The 14,436-nt window shown below is 34.4% G+C and overlaps 1 protein-coding gene across 3 annotated transcripts in view; it reads right to left on the bottom strand.

Annotated features, from left to right (window-relative positions):
* DNAAF6 (dynein axonemal assembly factor 6) overlaps positions 1-14,436 on the bottom strand; it is a 44,818-nt gene that overhangs the window by 23,304 nt on the left and 7,078 nt on the right. For 2 of the 3 annotated variants that reach the window (XM_073227627.1, XM_073227630.1), the window contains exons 2-5: positions 12,629-12,769; positions 8,940-9,012; positions 6,803-6,908; positions 3,863-3,959 (exon numbers count right to left, since the gene is read on the bottom strand). In XM_073227627.1, coding sequence (XP_073083728.1) covers positions 3,863-3,959; positions 6,803-6,908; positions 8,940-9,012; positions 12,629-12,769 — 417 coding nt within the window. The remainder of the gene's footprint in view (positions 1-3,862; positions 3,960-6,802; positions 6,909-8,939; positions 9,013-12,628; positions 12,770-14,436) is intronic. The other variant, XM_073227628.1, reaches the window with a different exon arrangement.

The following is a 14,436-nucleotide window of genomic DNA, read 5'->3' as shown; positions in this document are numbered from 1 at the left end:
GAGAGGCAGTCTTGTGAGAAGCTGCCTCAAGGCTGTTAATTATCTGTCTTTCTGCCTTGTGGGAGGCCCCCTATCTTGAGGGAAGTTGCCATGAGGCAGTTTCTCATCCTTTTCCCTGGTTCCAGTAAGGCATAGAACTTTCTGCCTCCCTCCCCTTGGGTATAGATGCAGACTACACAATAGCAGTCTGGAGCTGGTCTTCAGCAAGAGTGTCCCACTGCTCATGTCGTCTGTCATCTAGTCTCTTTAGTTCAGTGTCATCCTATGGGGCAAAGGGACACCAGGAGCTGATACCATGATGATCTTGTCTTTGCTGTCTATGTATGTAATACACTGTATCCATTTGGGCTCATTGTTTCCCTTTTGGATGGATCTATAAAAGTCTGTGCTGTTGCTTATGGGTGGCTTCATATCTTGATAGTAAGCTCTTTGAAAGGAGAAGCTTATCTATTTTGTTTAACACTATATATATATCAAGTATCTGGCCTATAGTAAGTGCTCAGTATTTGTTGAATTTTAAAAATCATAGTAAACAATGATAAATATGTATTTAAGGATATATGGTCGAGGATATATCAAACCCATTATAGTGGGAACCTTGTGAGGAGGGATGGAGAGTATAGAGGATGAAAGAGAAAATAAAACAAAACAAAACAAGACAGGGCACTCTACTCATGAGGTTTAAAGAAAAACATATACATGTCACTTAAGAGGCAAAGCGTCTAGCTCTCTTATTATTCTTTCATTAATTTATATAGTATTTGATGCCTTGTAAGCTTGACCTTATTTTTTCAACTGTCATATAAGAAGGAAAAGCTAGATCAGCATCTTTTAAACTGCGTTCCAAGGAGCCTCTTCTCCTAGGAGCTGCCTCATGCATGGGTGGTAGTACCCTTTTAACCAAGGCAGTGCTACTTATGTGTTTTATATGTTAGCCTTGCTCATAAAATTTTGCTTGAAGAAAAGGGTTGGCAGCTAAAAACGAAACACAGCAAACCTGCAAACCACTGGCTTAGTTCTCCTTTTAAAATTAATATACAGCATGATGACTCTAGTTAATAATACTCTATTGAGTACTAGGAATTTTCTAAGAGTAGATTTCATGTGCTCTCACCACACACACACACAAATGCTAATTATGTGCAGATGATATGTTAATGAGCTTGATAGTAGTAATCATTTCACTAGATATATGCATATCAAGTCATCATGTTGTACACTTTAAATATACATAATTTTTATTAAAAAAATAAAATGCCAAATATAGATGAAGGCAAGGGAAGCTCAGTAGCTGCCAACTCAGGAGTAGAGCAGCAGGCAGAGAATTTGAATAATGGAGCTCTTCAGGTTGTGGTTAGGAAAGAATAGAAGGTTTGCCAAAGACATATATATTCCTAACTCAGAATTATGTTTAGGAAAACCACTTTGATTGAGGACTAATAAATGTTGCTTTCTTATTTGGAGTCTGGGGAGGATGAAGGAAAGGGTGGTCTTTGTGGATTTTTAAACTCCAAATCACTCTTTACACTTAAGCTAATTGTTTGTGCTTCTAGTATGCAGAGGTATTTTTCTTTAAGTCTCTGGGTTGGATTATTACTTACAGACCAGGTCCAGTGCCCAAATAACATCATTTAGCTAATTCTAAGATGCCACGTTTCCCCTATTTTAATGTTTCTGATATGGGAATGCATCTCACAATCAATGCATACGTTTAATGCAGTTGTACTCCTATTTTTCCTTTGTTATAAAATGGCACATCTACAGTTTGATGATGTCTTAGATTTGAGAAAATGCCATATTATCAACAGAAATAATAAGCTTCTAAATTTAAGCAAAAAATACTTGATATGGGGTCAACAACGTGTTTAGTTAGAATTTTACCAGAGGGGTTATGCAGTGATAATGGATGTCATCATTAATATGCCTACAGGATAAAATTCAAGCTACAAATCAGGGCTTTTTTTTCTTTTTTGAGAGTCAGTTTACAAGTATACCAGGGCCAACAATTACTCTTTATTTTCCAAATAAGCCATGTTAGTTCATGCCTGGGTACTTTTCCACCCTTACCTCTGCTTGGAATGCCTTTCTTGGAATGTTGTCAACTGGAGAAATCCTGTCCAACCAGCATTGATCCCTTTCTGCTTTATGTCACTATGTACCTGGTATATGCCTCTAAATATGCACTGACTATACTGAACTGCAATGATTTCTTAGGTGTTCATCTCCTTTATTGCAAATTCCTTGAGGGTAGTTAACTGTTTCTTATTTATCTCTGTATCCCTAGTACTTAGGACAGTACCTGGTACACAATAGTACTCACTAAATATTTAAAGATTGAATATATGAAGAAAAATAGCAGTATACATGAGGTAAAGTGCCAAAGCACTGAAAAATACTTCATTTGCTGCTGCCATTCAGTGGTGTCCATGCCTTATCCAAACTCTCTGAACTCTTGGTAGACTTAAAATTGTCAACACTGAGTTTAATTGTTAATAATAAAATGAGCTCATTTATGTTAGTTCTGTCTCCCCAATCAATTATAAATTTATTAGAGGGAGGAATTAAGTCTCCTGTATATACTTGCTGAGTTTTAGATGAATTCTATCTTCCTACTCTGAGGTATGATTTAGTTTTCAAGATTCTTTATTCAAGATACCTTTTTTATTAAGATGAGTAGCAATCTGCATGAGGGAAATGGAAAGGCTCACAGTTTTGTTTATTTAGGACCTGAATTTCTCCAGAGTTTAGAGCAATCCTCAACACTAGGTATCAGAAACATATTTTTACAGTAATTTAGGAGAGAGGAGTTTGAATATCACTGGTAAAACCTTGGGAGCTAATTATTTCAAGATCACTTGAAACTTTAACTCATTAGAGTCTCAAAAATCTCCTGCGGTACTTAAAGTCACTATTCCCATTATGTTATTTGATTAATTGAGTATCTTAGTTTTGCTAATAAGAGAAAACCTGAAGTTCACACAGAAGACAGACTCCATTTATCATGTGCTTAAGGAAAAAACATTAAGCATCTCCTATGCGCAGCTCAGAGCTCTAAACTGTAGAGTATTGTAAGACAGGGAGGGGATAAAATAGATGCATGGACCTTGACCTCAAAAAATAAATTCTCAACATACAACTGTACTGTTGTATGTTGCCAAAATGAGATGCATTCTACATTCTTGGGTAGGCTCAGACTTTTCAATAAGATCATTATGAGGCTCAAATAAGCAAAAGTAAGGTGGTTTCATTGTTATCACTGGTGTTGCTATCGTTATTATGCACAGTGACTTGGCAAAGAATGCTCTCCAACATGCTGTAGTGTCATTCAGATGAGGGAACCAAGTAACATTTTAGATGTCTTTTTAGAGTTTTAAGTCAGAAGTTCAGACCCAAAATTAAGAAAAATATCCCCTTTTAAATCCCCCAATGTAAGCTGAGTCATTAAAAGAAATATAAATATGAGATGAGACAGATGCAGGAAAGGAAATATTTCATTCTGATTGCCTGCCAACTGATCAGAAGTTAATAGCCAATCAGATGACATGCATGGGACAGAACTAGGGTGAAAGAAAATTTAGTACAATTGGACTGGGCAGTTTTGATAAGACCAGAAATAGTGTATTATGTCATGTGATTCTATTATGTTTATTTGTAAATCTTATCCACGTGTGTAAACTTAGTTTGTTTTTACATGTTTACCAAGTTTAAATTGCTTATCCCATTATTCCCTTAGTATCTGAAACACAGCAACTACTATTTTTTGAAGAGTTTACAGCATTGCCTATATGATATATTATATAGCAAATGTCAGTTAATTTAGTTGTAATGGTCATATGAAATGGGGAAGAAGAGAGAGGCTTACCACTAGCTCGTCACAACATGCTGTTGAAGAGTCCTTTCTCGAAAATCCGAGGTATACATTCTCAGTTCCCACCTGCTGTTTGAATATAATCTCAAACCTGAAAGAAAAGAAAGTCAGTGATAGATTGAAATGAAAAAGCATTTTCTTGTCACAGAGCAGAAAACTAGGAATTTATGGGGACATGCTATTACAAAAAATAAAAGGGCCAAATAAATAAACTACTGGCAGTTTTTCAGGCATGTAGCAGAACACAAAGGAATAGGAATTCAGTCAAAAATACCTAATACTGTAATTATATTGTTTATACTTCTTTTCTAAGAATAAAGTATACCTATTTTGAGCTATACAAATAAAATGGATTGGGGGAACTTCTAATAAGATTCTAATAAGATTAAAAGCAGAAAAAAAAGGAAGGTCCTTTTCTGAAAAACAGTGACTCAGAAGAATAGTGGGCTCATAACCCAGGGTTTGTTTGATGAATAACTCTCCTCTGCTGAATTTAAGCCACAGAATAGAGTTAGAAAATCCAAGTTTAGTACTGTTTTTATCACTGACTGTGTGACCTTGGTCAAGTCACAGACTCATGGTGTCTTGGCTTCCATATCTGCACAATGTATGGGAGGGTGTAGGTTTGAACTAAATGATATCTATGGTCTTTTTCACCAGTAAGATTCTGCATATAGAAATACTGGTAATGCAGTTAGCACAGTTACAGTGTTTAGAATCTAGTCTGACAGAATTCTCAGTTCAATGAAAAACCCCTGGTATTTCTCCTCACCCATGATAATTCACAAATCTTTCCTTGCTCCCAAATGTGGGCCCCTAAGGATAGAATGGTTTATAGAAGCACCCAGCCATAATGTACCCTGTCTTTTTGGGTGGAATGAAGTAAGCAAACATTTACAAATGATCCTTTCTATTTAATTCCACCCTAATGAAGAAATAGCAAATCTCTGGATAGGAAGACTGAAAGACTACATTGAACTTCTGACCACTTGCAAACAGGAATACCCAGGAATGAAAAAGGGATTTCTTTTGAGTTTGAACAGGACTGACAATAAGTAGCTATTAGATATTGGCCACTTTTTTCTCAATACACTATAGCATCTACCAGGTATTAACAAAGGTGAAGCCAGGTTAAAACAAAACCGAAAAGTATTGGTCCATAATCCCATGACTCCCAAATGGATTTGCTCTAGATGCTGTTCTTTGCCTCATCTCCAGATGCGATTTTCCAACTGCCTACTATATACGTTTGCCTGGATATCCCAAAGGCACCTCGTGGCCCACACTTCCAAAACCAAACTCACTGCTTCCTGTGGCTTATGTTCCCAACTGCAGTTAATGGCTTCATTATTCACCCAGTCACCCAAGCTGGTAACCTCGACATCATTGATACTTTCCTCTCATTCATTATATCTAATCAAATGCCAAATCTTCCTTGAAAACTCTCTTGGATAAAGACCCTCATACTTCTCCTCGAGATCAGTGACTTAGCTCAGGCCCTTATTATTTTTTATTTGGCCACTTGTGATTCTTTTGTGGACAGCCTATTCACATTCCTTACCCATTGCAACATTTTAAAATGTATTTGCATAAAATAAAGATTTAAAAAGTCTTATAAAAGCAATTTTCTTCATACCCTGGAGTTCTTAATTGTTTAAAGCTTTTGTAGATGTTCTTTCTACAGAACATCAAACATCAGGATGAAAAATGAAAATTTACTCAAATTTGGAGCTTGCCACATATGGATATTTGACATTCATTATACAATATGACAAATGAGTGACTTAATTCTTACCTTTCATATGGATGTGGGGCATTGTATAAACATAACCTAAGATTACTCTCTTCATTCTTAAGATGCAGACAGAAATGTTTTAAAATCCCCTTTTATTTTTTTAATGAATTTTATGGTTTTTTGACATTGTTTATTTGAAAGCTGGATACTTTTTTCCAGTTAATTATCCGCAGTCTCCCACTGATTGATTCTATTTTCAGAACTGATGTAGAAGGCAGAAGCATGGATTTTTTTAAAGCATTGGACACAGTTTCACAGTCAGAATTAGAAAAACTGTCGGATCACTTGCCACAGAACTCTTCAAGAATTTATAAAGTACATAGTTAAGTAAATATTGCCTTTATATTTGAATGCTGAAATTATGTTTATATTAAATCTAAATTTAATATATATTTAATATACATAACAATGTATATATGTTAAAGAATAGCTTTAAATATATGCTATTCTAGATATTCAATCAAGATTTTATTTTAAAATACACATATTAAAGCTTAGTGTAGTTAACCATTAATTTCAACTATATATGTAAACATACTTTACATTCTTAGAAGTATGAGTGATTTATTTTATCAGAATGAAAGGTTTTTTATGATAATAATTTAAAATTTGATATTTATAATTCCTATTGAGAAAGCTACAAAGCAAGGCTTCAATCCTGCTTGCAAAATATACTAAACATAAGGCTAAAATAGTAACAAGTCCAGGTAATAATTGATAATTGGAGTGGAAACAGCTTTCTACTGAAATTGGGGAACATTAAGTAATTAAAGGCAGATATTTGACACATAAACATGTTATAATAATTTAGTTTGTATGAATGCTTGTAATTTAATGGTAAGTTTTTTCCCACTGTTAATTCTACATAATACACCTGACATTAAATATAAATTTATAATGGAAATGACAGTATTTTTCATTTCCTGTTAGATAATAACTGAAAGGAAGGTGTTAGGTTTTATTATTTGTTTCTGCTCTACAAGGGAAAAAATCATCAATTACACATGCCTTCTGTGTGTCACTTTAGTTTAATTTTTTATGTGGAAGAAGTAAATTTATGAATCTTGTCAAAAATAGAATAGTATCAGAGGACACACCTAACTTAACCCTCTAAACATTCCTGGCGTCATCTGACTTACTCGGGTAGTTCTCTAACATCCCATATGTCATCGTGCTCTTCCCCCTCTGGAACTTCTCCTGGGTTCCAGATGTCCTTGTTATTTTCATCATCGGTTTTAAGGTTGGCTGTGAAGAAAGGGAAGATCAAGCTGAACCTGTTGCCTGTTTCCCCCCTCAGAATTGCTCCTGTTCTTCCTCACACTCAATTTGGGATCACTGAAGTAAAGCATTTCTATCTGTAACCACTGGCTTGCTTTTTGGTCAAAACAAACTAAATTAGTAACAACTGACTTGAAAATTTTCAATCAATACACAAGCAATACATTGTAGAATTGCAGTAATAATTGTAGAAAATTTGGAAAAGACATATAAACAAAAAGAAGAAATAAAATAATCTACAATCTAACTACCTGGAGATTACCAATGATAGCATTCTGGTGTATGTCTTTCCAATCTCTCTCTCTCACTCTCTCTCTATATGTATATGTGCATATATACACACACACACATATATAACATATATAAATATTTAATATGTAAAATAACATCACATATAAAGTATATATTATATATAACACATATATGTAAAGAAATACACATATTTTCAGAAACACACATAGGATCACATATAAAATATCTATATAAAATAACAAATCAAACATAGAATCAATATGGTTTGGGTAGAAGTGTCTTGTCTTGCATTGTGTTTTACTATATGGAAAGTCTTTGATACCTTTTCCATGCAAGCAGGACATAATTCTTAAAAAATACTATCAGTTAAAGAAACTGAAAACAGTAGATACAATGATCATTTTTTAATCCAGTATTTTCCTCATGTAGATGTGAGCTTTAAAGAAAATCTCTCACTTGTCTTTTATGTGGACTGAACATGTGCCTGGATTTCTACATGTTATCTTTAAATGTTTAAAAGTAGATTAGGGATGTAAAAATCCAGCTTACAATTGTTTGACTATTGGGACAGCAAATGGAGACCCACATTAGGTACAGAACATTATTTTAAGTCTTTTTAAGCATCCCCAGAGACGCACCCGGCTGGAAGGTTTTCAGTTCTGTCAATTCTTTCAAAATTATCTGCTTCTACCTAGTATGGGTTTTGTAAAGTCTAATTACAGATTTATATGTAACATTTTATATATGACTCATTGTTCTCAGAATTTAGAGTTTATTAGATCTACATTATCAGAAATACAGGCAGCACAGAGATACATCCAAATTTGAACTAGTCTTCCATGCAGTGAATGTCTCTTGAATAAGGCAAATAGACTCCTGAGTATGTAGAGCAATAACTGAAATTTTTAAACGACCCCCAGACCTCTTTTTAGCCATTACTTTAAACATTTTTCCAGATAAAACCTTTTACAGTTAGCTAAGTTGATGAAGGAACTTCACTTCCTTTCTCTGCCTACCCTCTGTTAATTGTGACCATGATGACTGATGGAACTGGAGCCTTCTATATTTTTAAAGATGTGTAAAATGTTCGACTCTGTGAAAATGTATAAGCCAAAATGCTGGGAAAACACCCCCCAAAATATTTGCTCTTGTTTACTGGATGTGTGACTATATAAGTCATCACATGGGCTTTAATTTATAAGCATTTCAATATAAGATAAAATTTCATAATTTTTTATTTTGGTGTGGTCTGCAAAAACTATAAGCTCAAAGGGGACAGAAACCACCTTTATTTTGATTTTCATCATAGTCTCAGGGATGATCATATTGCCTGATATATAATAGGCTTTCAATATTTACTGAATTAATGAATTAATTCTGTGAAATTGCCAGAATATAGCAGGGTAGATAGTGAAGAAGCTAAGCACCTTGGTAACTAGACCCTAAGTAATAAAAAAGTTATTTAACCATACATGATTTTCTTGGTCTTCTCTCTCAGGAAATATGCCAAAAAATGTGAATAATTCAAGGCAAATTAATTTCCATTACTAGAAAAATTACTTACTGCAACATTAGAGTAAAAGCAGCATCTTTATATGTAAATGGCTGTTCATGATTTCCTCAACCATTTGAATTCACCTTTAATGTGTTAATGTTAGTATTACTCGCCCTATAATTTTACTCCCAAAGAAAAGATTATAGTAATTATATTGATCTATATACTTTATTAAGTAAATGCTTTATTACCTGTGACAGTTTCTATTTTTGGTGGTCCAATATTCCCAGGACCCATGGCTCCAACAGCAGATGAGCAATGTGCCTGGGAGAGAAGAAAAAAAGCCCAATATTCTGTAATTACACATGTATATTTATATGACCAATAATACTTTAAATTTGACAAGCTTTCCATCTAAAATTTCATAGCACTTCCTACTTTAATTACTGATCATTATTATACAACAGAGAGACAGATGTCAAGTATTATTTTGAATGTGTTTTCCTTGTCCTTTCAAAAAAATTATTTGGTTTAATAGACCCTAAGGCACAATTGGTCTTTGATCAGACTAAATCCCCAGTTCCAGCACAGTGAATCATGTATTTCTGGGGATGGGGGAATGAGCCACATTAATCTCTTTGAAGGTTAGAACCAAGTTTTAGGGTAAGGGCATTGACACCTTTGGGCTTTGAGAGTGTGTGGTCATAGTCAGATGGGGGAAAGTTTGGGAAAGTATAGGTAAGTTTTATAGAAGTAAATACAAACCACTAAATAAAATCTAAATTTTTAGACATCAAGTAGCTCATTCAAAATTCCTGGTAACAGCTTTTCCTTCTTTCCACTGAGTGTGAGTCACTTCCTCATCCTACCACCTTATGACACTGAACTAGCAGATTTAAACAGCAACTCCAAATTAACAGTGTCATATACATACTGAATGACTTTAGTTTTCATACAAGTTCAAATTTATTTTGCCATCTTCTGCACAGGATTGCCCCCAACTCACCACTACAGGAAGAGTTTTCCCTTTTCCAACTAAGAATTACACATATTACACCATCAGTATAGTGGCAACCTCATTGGTTCCTCTCAGGGGTTCTTTGATACTTCAAGAAAATCCCTATTTTTTACTAATTATTCTTGCTGTCAGACTCTGCAGCTCCAATTCACTCCATTGCTGGCAGTCAAAAAATTGTTACCTCATTGGATCTTGTCAAACAACACCTCTAGCTCTCCTTTCTCAGGTCCCTGCCCCTACCTCCCAAGACTTTAGACATGTATAAAAGTTATAATGTCCTGTTTGGGCAAGAGGAATAATGTCTGTCCTTGAAAGCTGATGGAAAAGCTCACTTGTGTCTTTATTATGCTAAACTATTTCAACAGCTATAAATCAGCAATTAATCTATAACATCTCAACTGAGATTTCTGAGATGGTTAACTGACTATTCCTTTCCTAAAGGTGCTTCAAAAGTGCTCGGTATCCAGTTAAGGTGTTACAGGCATTTTTGTGTGAAAATCCCAAGACAATATTCTGTACCTTTTCTTCTTTTTAATCACTAAGGTCACATGAACTTGTAGTGCTTTTCTTAAGTTATTAATCACCAGAATACTAATAGTCAATCAGGATAAAGCATTTCTTGGGACATGAGGGCCTCTTGTTTTGTTGAGTGCCTCCTTCCATGTAAAATTAAAATCCATAGAAATAAAAATGTAAACATTCTGGACAAAAATTGGTGTGCTGTCTGTGGACAGTGATAATTGGGTTAGTATATCAGAACAGTGGAGGAGTTTCAGTTTATTAACTTAATGAAAATAACTGATTAAAAATAAAAGTTTCAAGTAAAAAGTAAAAAGATGGTTCAGGATAATAAAAACATTAAAAACCATCTGGCAATTATTTTCAATAGGAATATCATTCCAGCCTTTACCATGAATCCACAACCAATTATCTGAGCAATTTATCATTGCAATTCATGCCCTTTGCAATATGTAAGAGAGCTAGAACATCCTTATTACAATATCAGTGAAGAGTGTCTTAAGATCCCCCTATGAGTTTAAAAAACAACAGGCCATCTCTTCTCAATTGCCTAGATTCTTAACAATTAGTGGTGGGGATACTGTAAATAAACCAATAGTGTATGCTATTGCTCTAATGCTGTTTTCAGAGAGTGTATTTTTAAAAACATCATTCTTGTACTCATTCTGCAGTTCCCAAGATTAATACAAGTTAAAAAATGAAGCCATTCCTCTCCTGGAAAACTTACTAGCTCATTAGAAACATTAATTATTCTCCCACAGTTCTGATACTCCAATTCTATATCCTCTAATGACATCTGTTTCTGCAGTGTTTGAATGACCGATTATCTCAAAACTGCATAATACTGATATACAGAATCATACACTATTATAGTAATTTTCCTCTATAAATTGTACAATTTGGTAAAATGATCCTATTCTCCTAAGCACTCATCTTTCACCTAGAAACACTTCTAAATGCAAATAAACACCTCCATACATAAACACCAAAGGGAATGGGCTTTGTAACCAGGGTAATTTCTTATCTCTGAATCTGTTCCAGTTACAAGTTCCACTTTGGTTTATTCAAAATCACTGTTCCTGAAATACTTAATATGGTTTTTCTATACGGCATAACCCTACCTTTCCTGGGACGTATCAATCAATTTCAGCTAAGGTAGCAAAAATGAGCTTGCCTTCTCAACTTCATTAATACATAGCTCCTAACTTTTTCTCTTATGTCCTGTTTGCTGAATATATTCAATGCTGTTATTAATGTCCCGACATGGCTTTCTTTGTTTGTTCTCTACTAAGACTTTTCCCTGACCAAAGTTCTTCATTCCTTATCTTGGCTCCTGATCCTGACTTAGTTTCCTTTCTATACAAATTTTATTTCCATTGCATGTTTTATTTGATTCTGCCCTGCTTTACCTCAGCTCTTTCTAGAGGGTGGAAGCTCAATCCAGTGCTGATCTGAGCCACTGAATTTACTGCCTATACAGATTATACTTGCTTATCCATACTATGGCAAAAAAAATTTGGGAGGAAGAAAGTGACAGGTATGTTCATGGTAAACTGGTCATAACAACAAAAAACTTCATTTAAAATAATTTTAAAGTAAATTGACATATTCTGTTATAGTATGAGATTTCTACCCCAAATTTTCTTTGCCTCCACACAGGCAGTTTGATAACCAAGGTTCACTGATATCTAAGGAGTAGGAGAATGGAGAGCAGGGGGTTACATAAAAGTATTTTGATTATTCTGAGAATACGGGCAGTGGCTGTGGGGTGGCCGAAGGTCAGTTCACAGAACTCTCTTAACCAAAAAGCCCATCTTGCTACTGCAAGCCTCCTTGGGGTTACCTGTCCTGACTGCAAATGCTAGTCAACTAATTAGATTCCATAGTTCTATCTGAGCATGTACCCGGAAGCCACTTATAGCAGGCTAAAGCTAGTTTGTCACATTATTTGGCTCATAATATTTCCTTTTCCACTTTCCTGTGTAGACCAAAAAAAAAAAAATTAAGGGAACTGGATTTTGGGGGCCAAATTAATACTGTCTAATTGAAATTGTTTTATAGAAATACTCTCTAGGCTTAAAAATCCTAGCTACCACTTGATGCAATGGTTGTCAAGCATTCTTTGACCATAAATATAAATGACAAACATTTTGAAATATGGTTATTGCTACCATAGTTACAGAACTATTTTCCTGTTCAGTGTTCAGGTAGTTTAGAAAAAATGTAATTATGTTTGCTAGAAATGTACTAGAGGTTATACTCTCATGCATAATCAGCTTGGCAACCTCCTGTGAATGTATCAGATGACACAGCCCTGCTCCCACAGCAAGGTTGGAACGAGTTGTTCAAATGCAATTTCACAACTTAGTATGAAGAGAACTAATTCATCTGTAAATACACTACCACCTGTCCAGACTCAAAATCGTCTTCTTCTTTGGGATAAAGCAGGTTAGACAGGGCTTGCAGAGCTTCAGCAGAAGTTGTTTCAGTCTCCATATGTTCAGATCTTGTATTTTCAGATTCCATGTTTTCAGATTCCATATTCTGAGGAAGAAGATAATCAGAAAGAGGTATTTTAGACTTCTATTTTATTTAAGACATGAAGATTTTTTTTCAATTGCCATATCTCCATTCTTTCACTGGGTCACTCCATTATTTCTTATTCTTCCTTGAAAATGCTTGTAAATTCCTTCAGATATACGTATTTCACTGACTCACAGACCTGGGGCAGTAAGTAAACTCAAGTATTTAGCTTGCTTTACTAACACTTTTTGCCTACTCTAACAAGCATTTATTAAACACCTACTATAGTGATTCTCAGGTTACAGCATCCTTCAGAATCATTTGGGAAGTTAGTTAAAAATACAGATTCTTCAGCTCTGTCTCTAGAGAAAGTGTATGTCAGTTTCACATAGAATGTACATTGTTATTTGGAAATGTACTTTCGTAGACTACCTCTTTATCTGCCTCAGGTATACTCTTTAGGCTATATATTCCTAGTGAACTCAAAAGGATGTTTGTTGAGGGATATGTCTCCAGGAACTTAACTCATTTCACATGGTTGCCTCAGGCAGGCCTGTACCTTCTGCTTTACTTAAATTCTTTATCAACTCTTGATGATGCTTAGCATTATATTGAGATGTGAGAACTCTAATGGGTTGGTCATTGACTAGTTAAAGTTTACACAAAATTGCTTTTGATTATAATAGTGATACTATATATGTCTATTGTGGAAATTTTAGGAAATACTGCATTAAAATTATAAATAAGAAAATTACAACTACCAATAATCTTCCCAACCAGACATCACTATTTAAAATAATCTCTACAGTTATATTTGGAGTAGGAATTCAGGATCTTTAAGAGTTTTGGAAGTGTCAGACTTTAATGAATAACCTGAATAAAGACTGTAGAATTAGGTCTATTGTTAGTGATTTGGGCATAAATGTAACAGGAATCTTTTCTATACTTCTGCCGATGTTTTTTAAACATTATTTTTTTTAAATTACCTCACAGGAAATATTTCTTTAGTGCTTTGATTAAATGATCCACTAAAATTTTTGCATTGTGCCTAGAATAGTAATACAAAGGGATTCTCAAATGTGTGCGTGTACAATCACCTGTCAAAATCAATCTGTATGCAAATGGTGTTTTACAAACCTTCTGTTTTATTACATTTTACTATTATTTTGATTTTATTTTTTAAATGTAAAACTGATCTGAATGCTTATCAGAGATGTCAAGAATATGAAACAAATGTTAAATTGCCATGTACATCTAACACAGAGTCAGTATATCATAATGGTTAAGAGTAAGGGCTCTGGGGTCAACTCCCTAGATACGTATCTATCATTTACTTCTGAAATCTGTGACTTTGGGCACATCATTTAAGTTCTCTATATATCATTTTACTTATCTATAAAATGGGAATAATAATAGTGCTACCTCAAGGGGTTGTTAGAAGGATTAAGTAGCTTAAAACATGTAAAAGAACTTAGAACAGTGCTTGGCACATAATAAGCACTCAACATATATTAGCTATTATTGATCCTTTAAAAATTTAATTTTTCTGGGCATGAATAATACTTCTAATAATAATGTCAAATAAGGTAATGATAAAACTCATTACACTGGAAACTCATTAAATTGGAAAAGGTGAAATAAGAGGTTAAAAAACAATCTTCTCTCACAATATGGCCTGCTAATCTGCT

This window comes from Manis javanica, chromosome X (assembly GCF_040802235.1).
Source record: "Manis javanica isolate MJ-LG chromosome X, MJ_LKY, whole genome shotgun sequence".
NCBI lineage: Eukaryota > Metazoa > Chordata > Mammalia > Pholidota > Manidae > Manis > Manis javanica.
The sequence above is the reverse complement of the archived record's forward strand: the minus strand, read 5'-3'. Positions and strand labels throughout refer to the sequence as shown.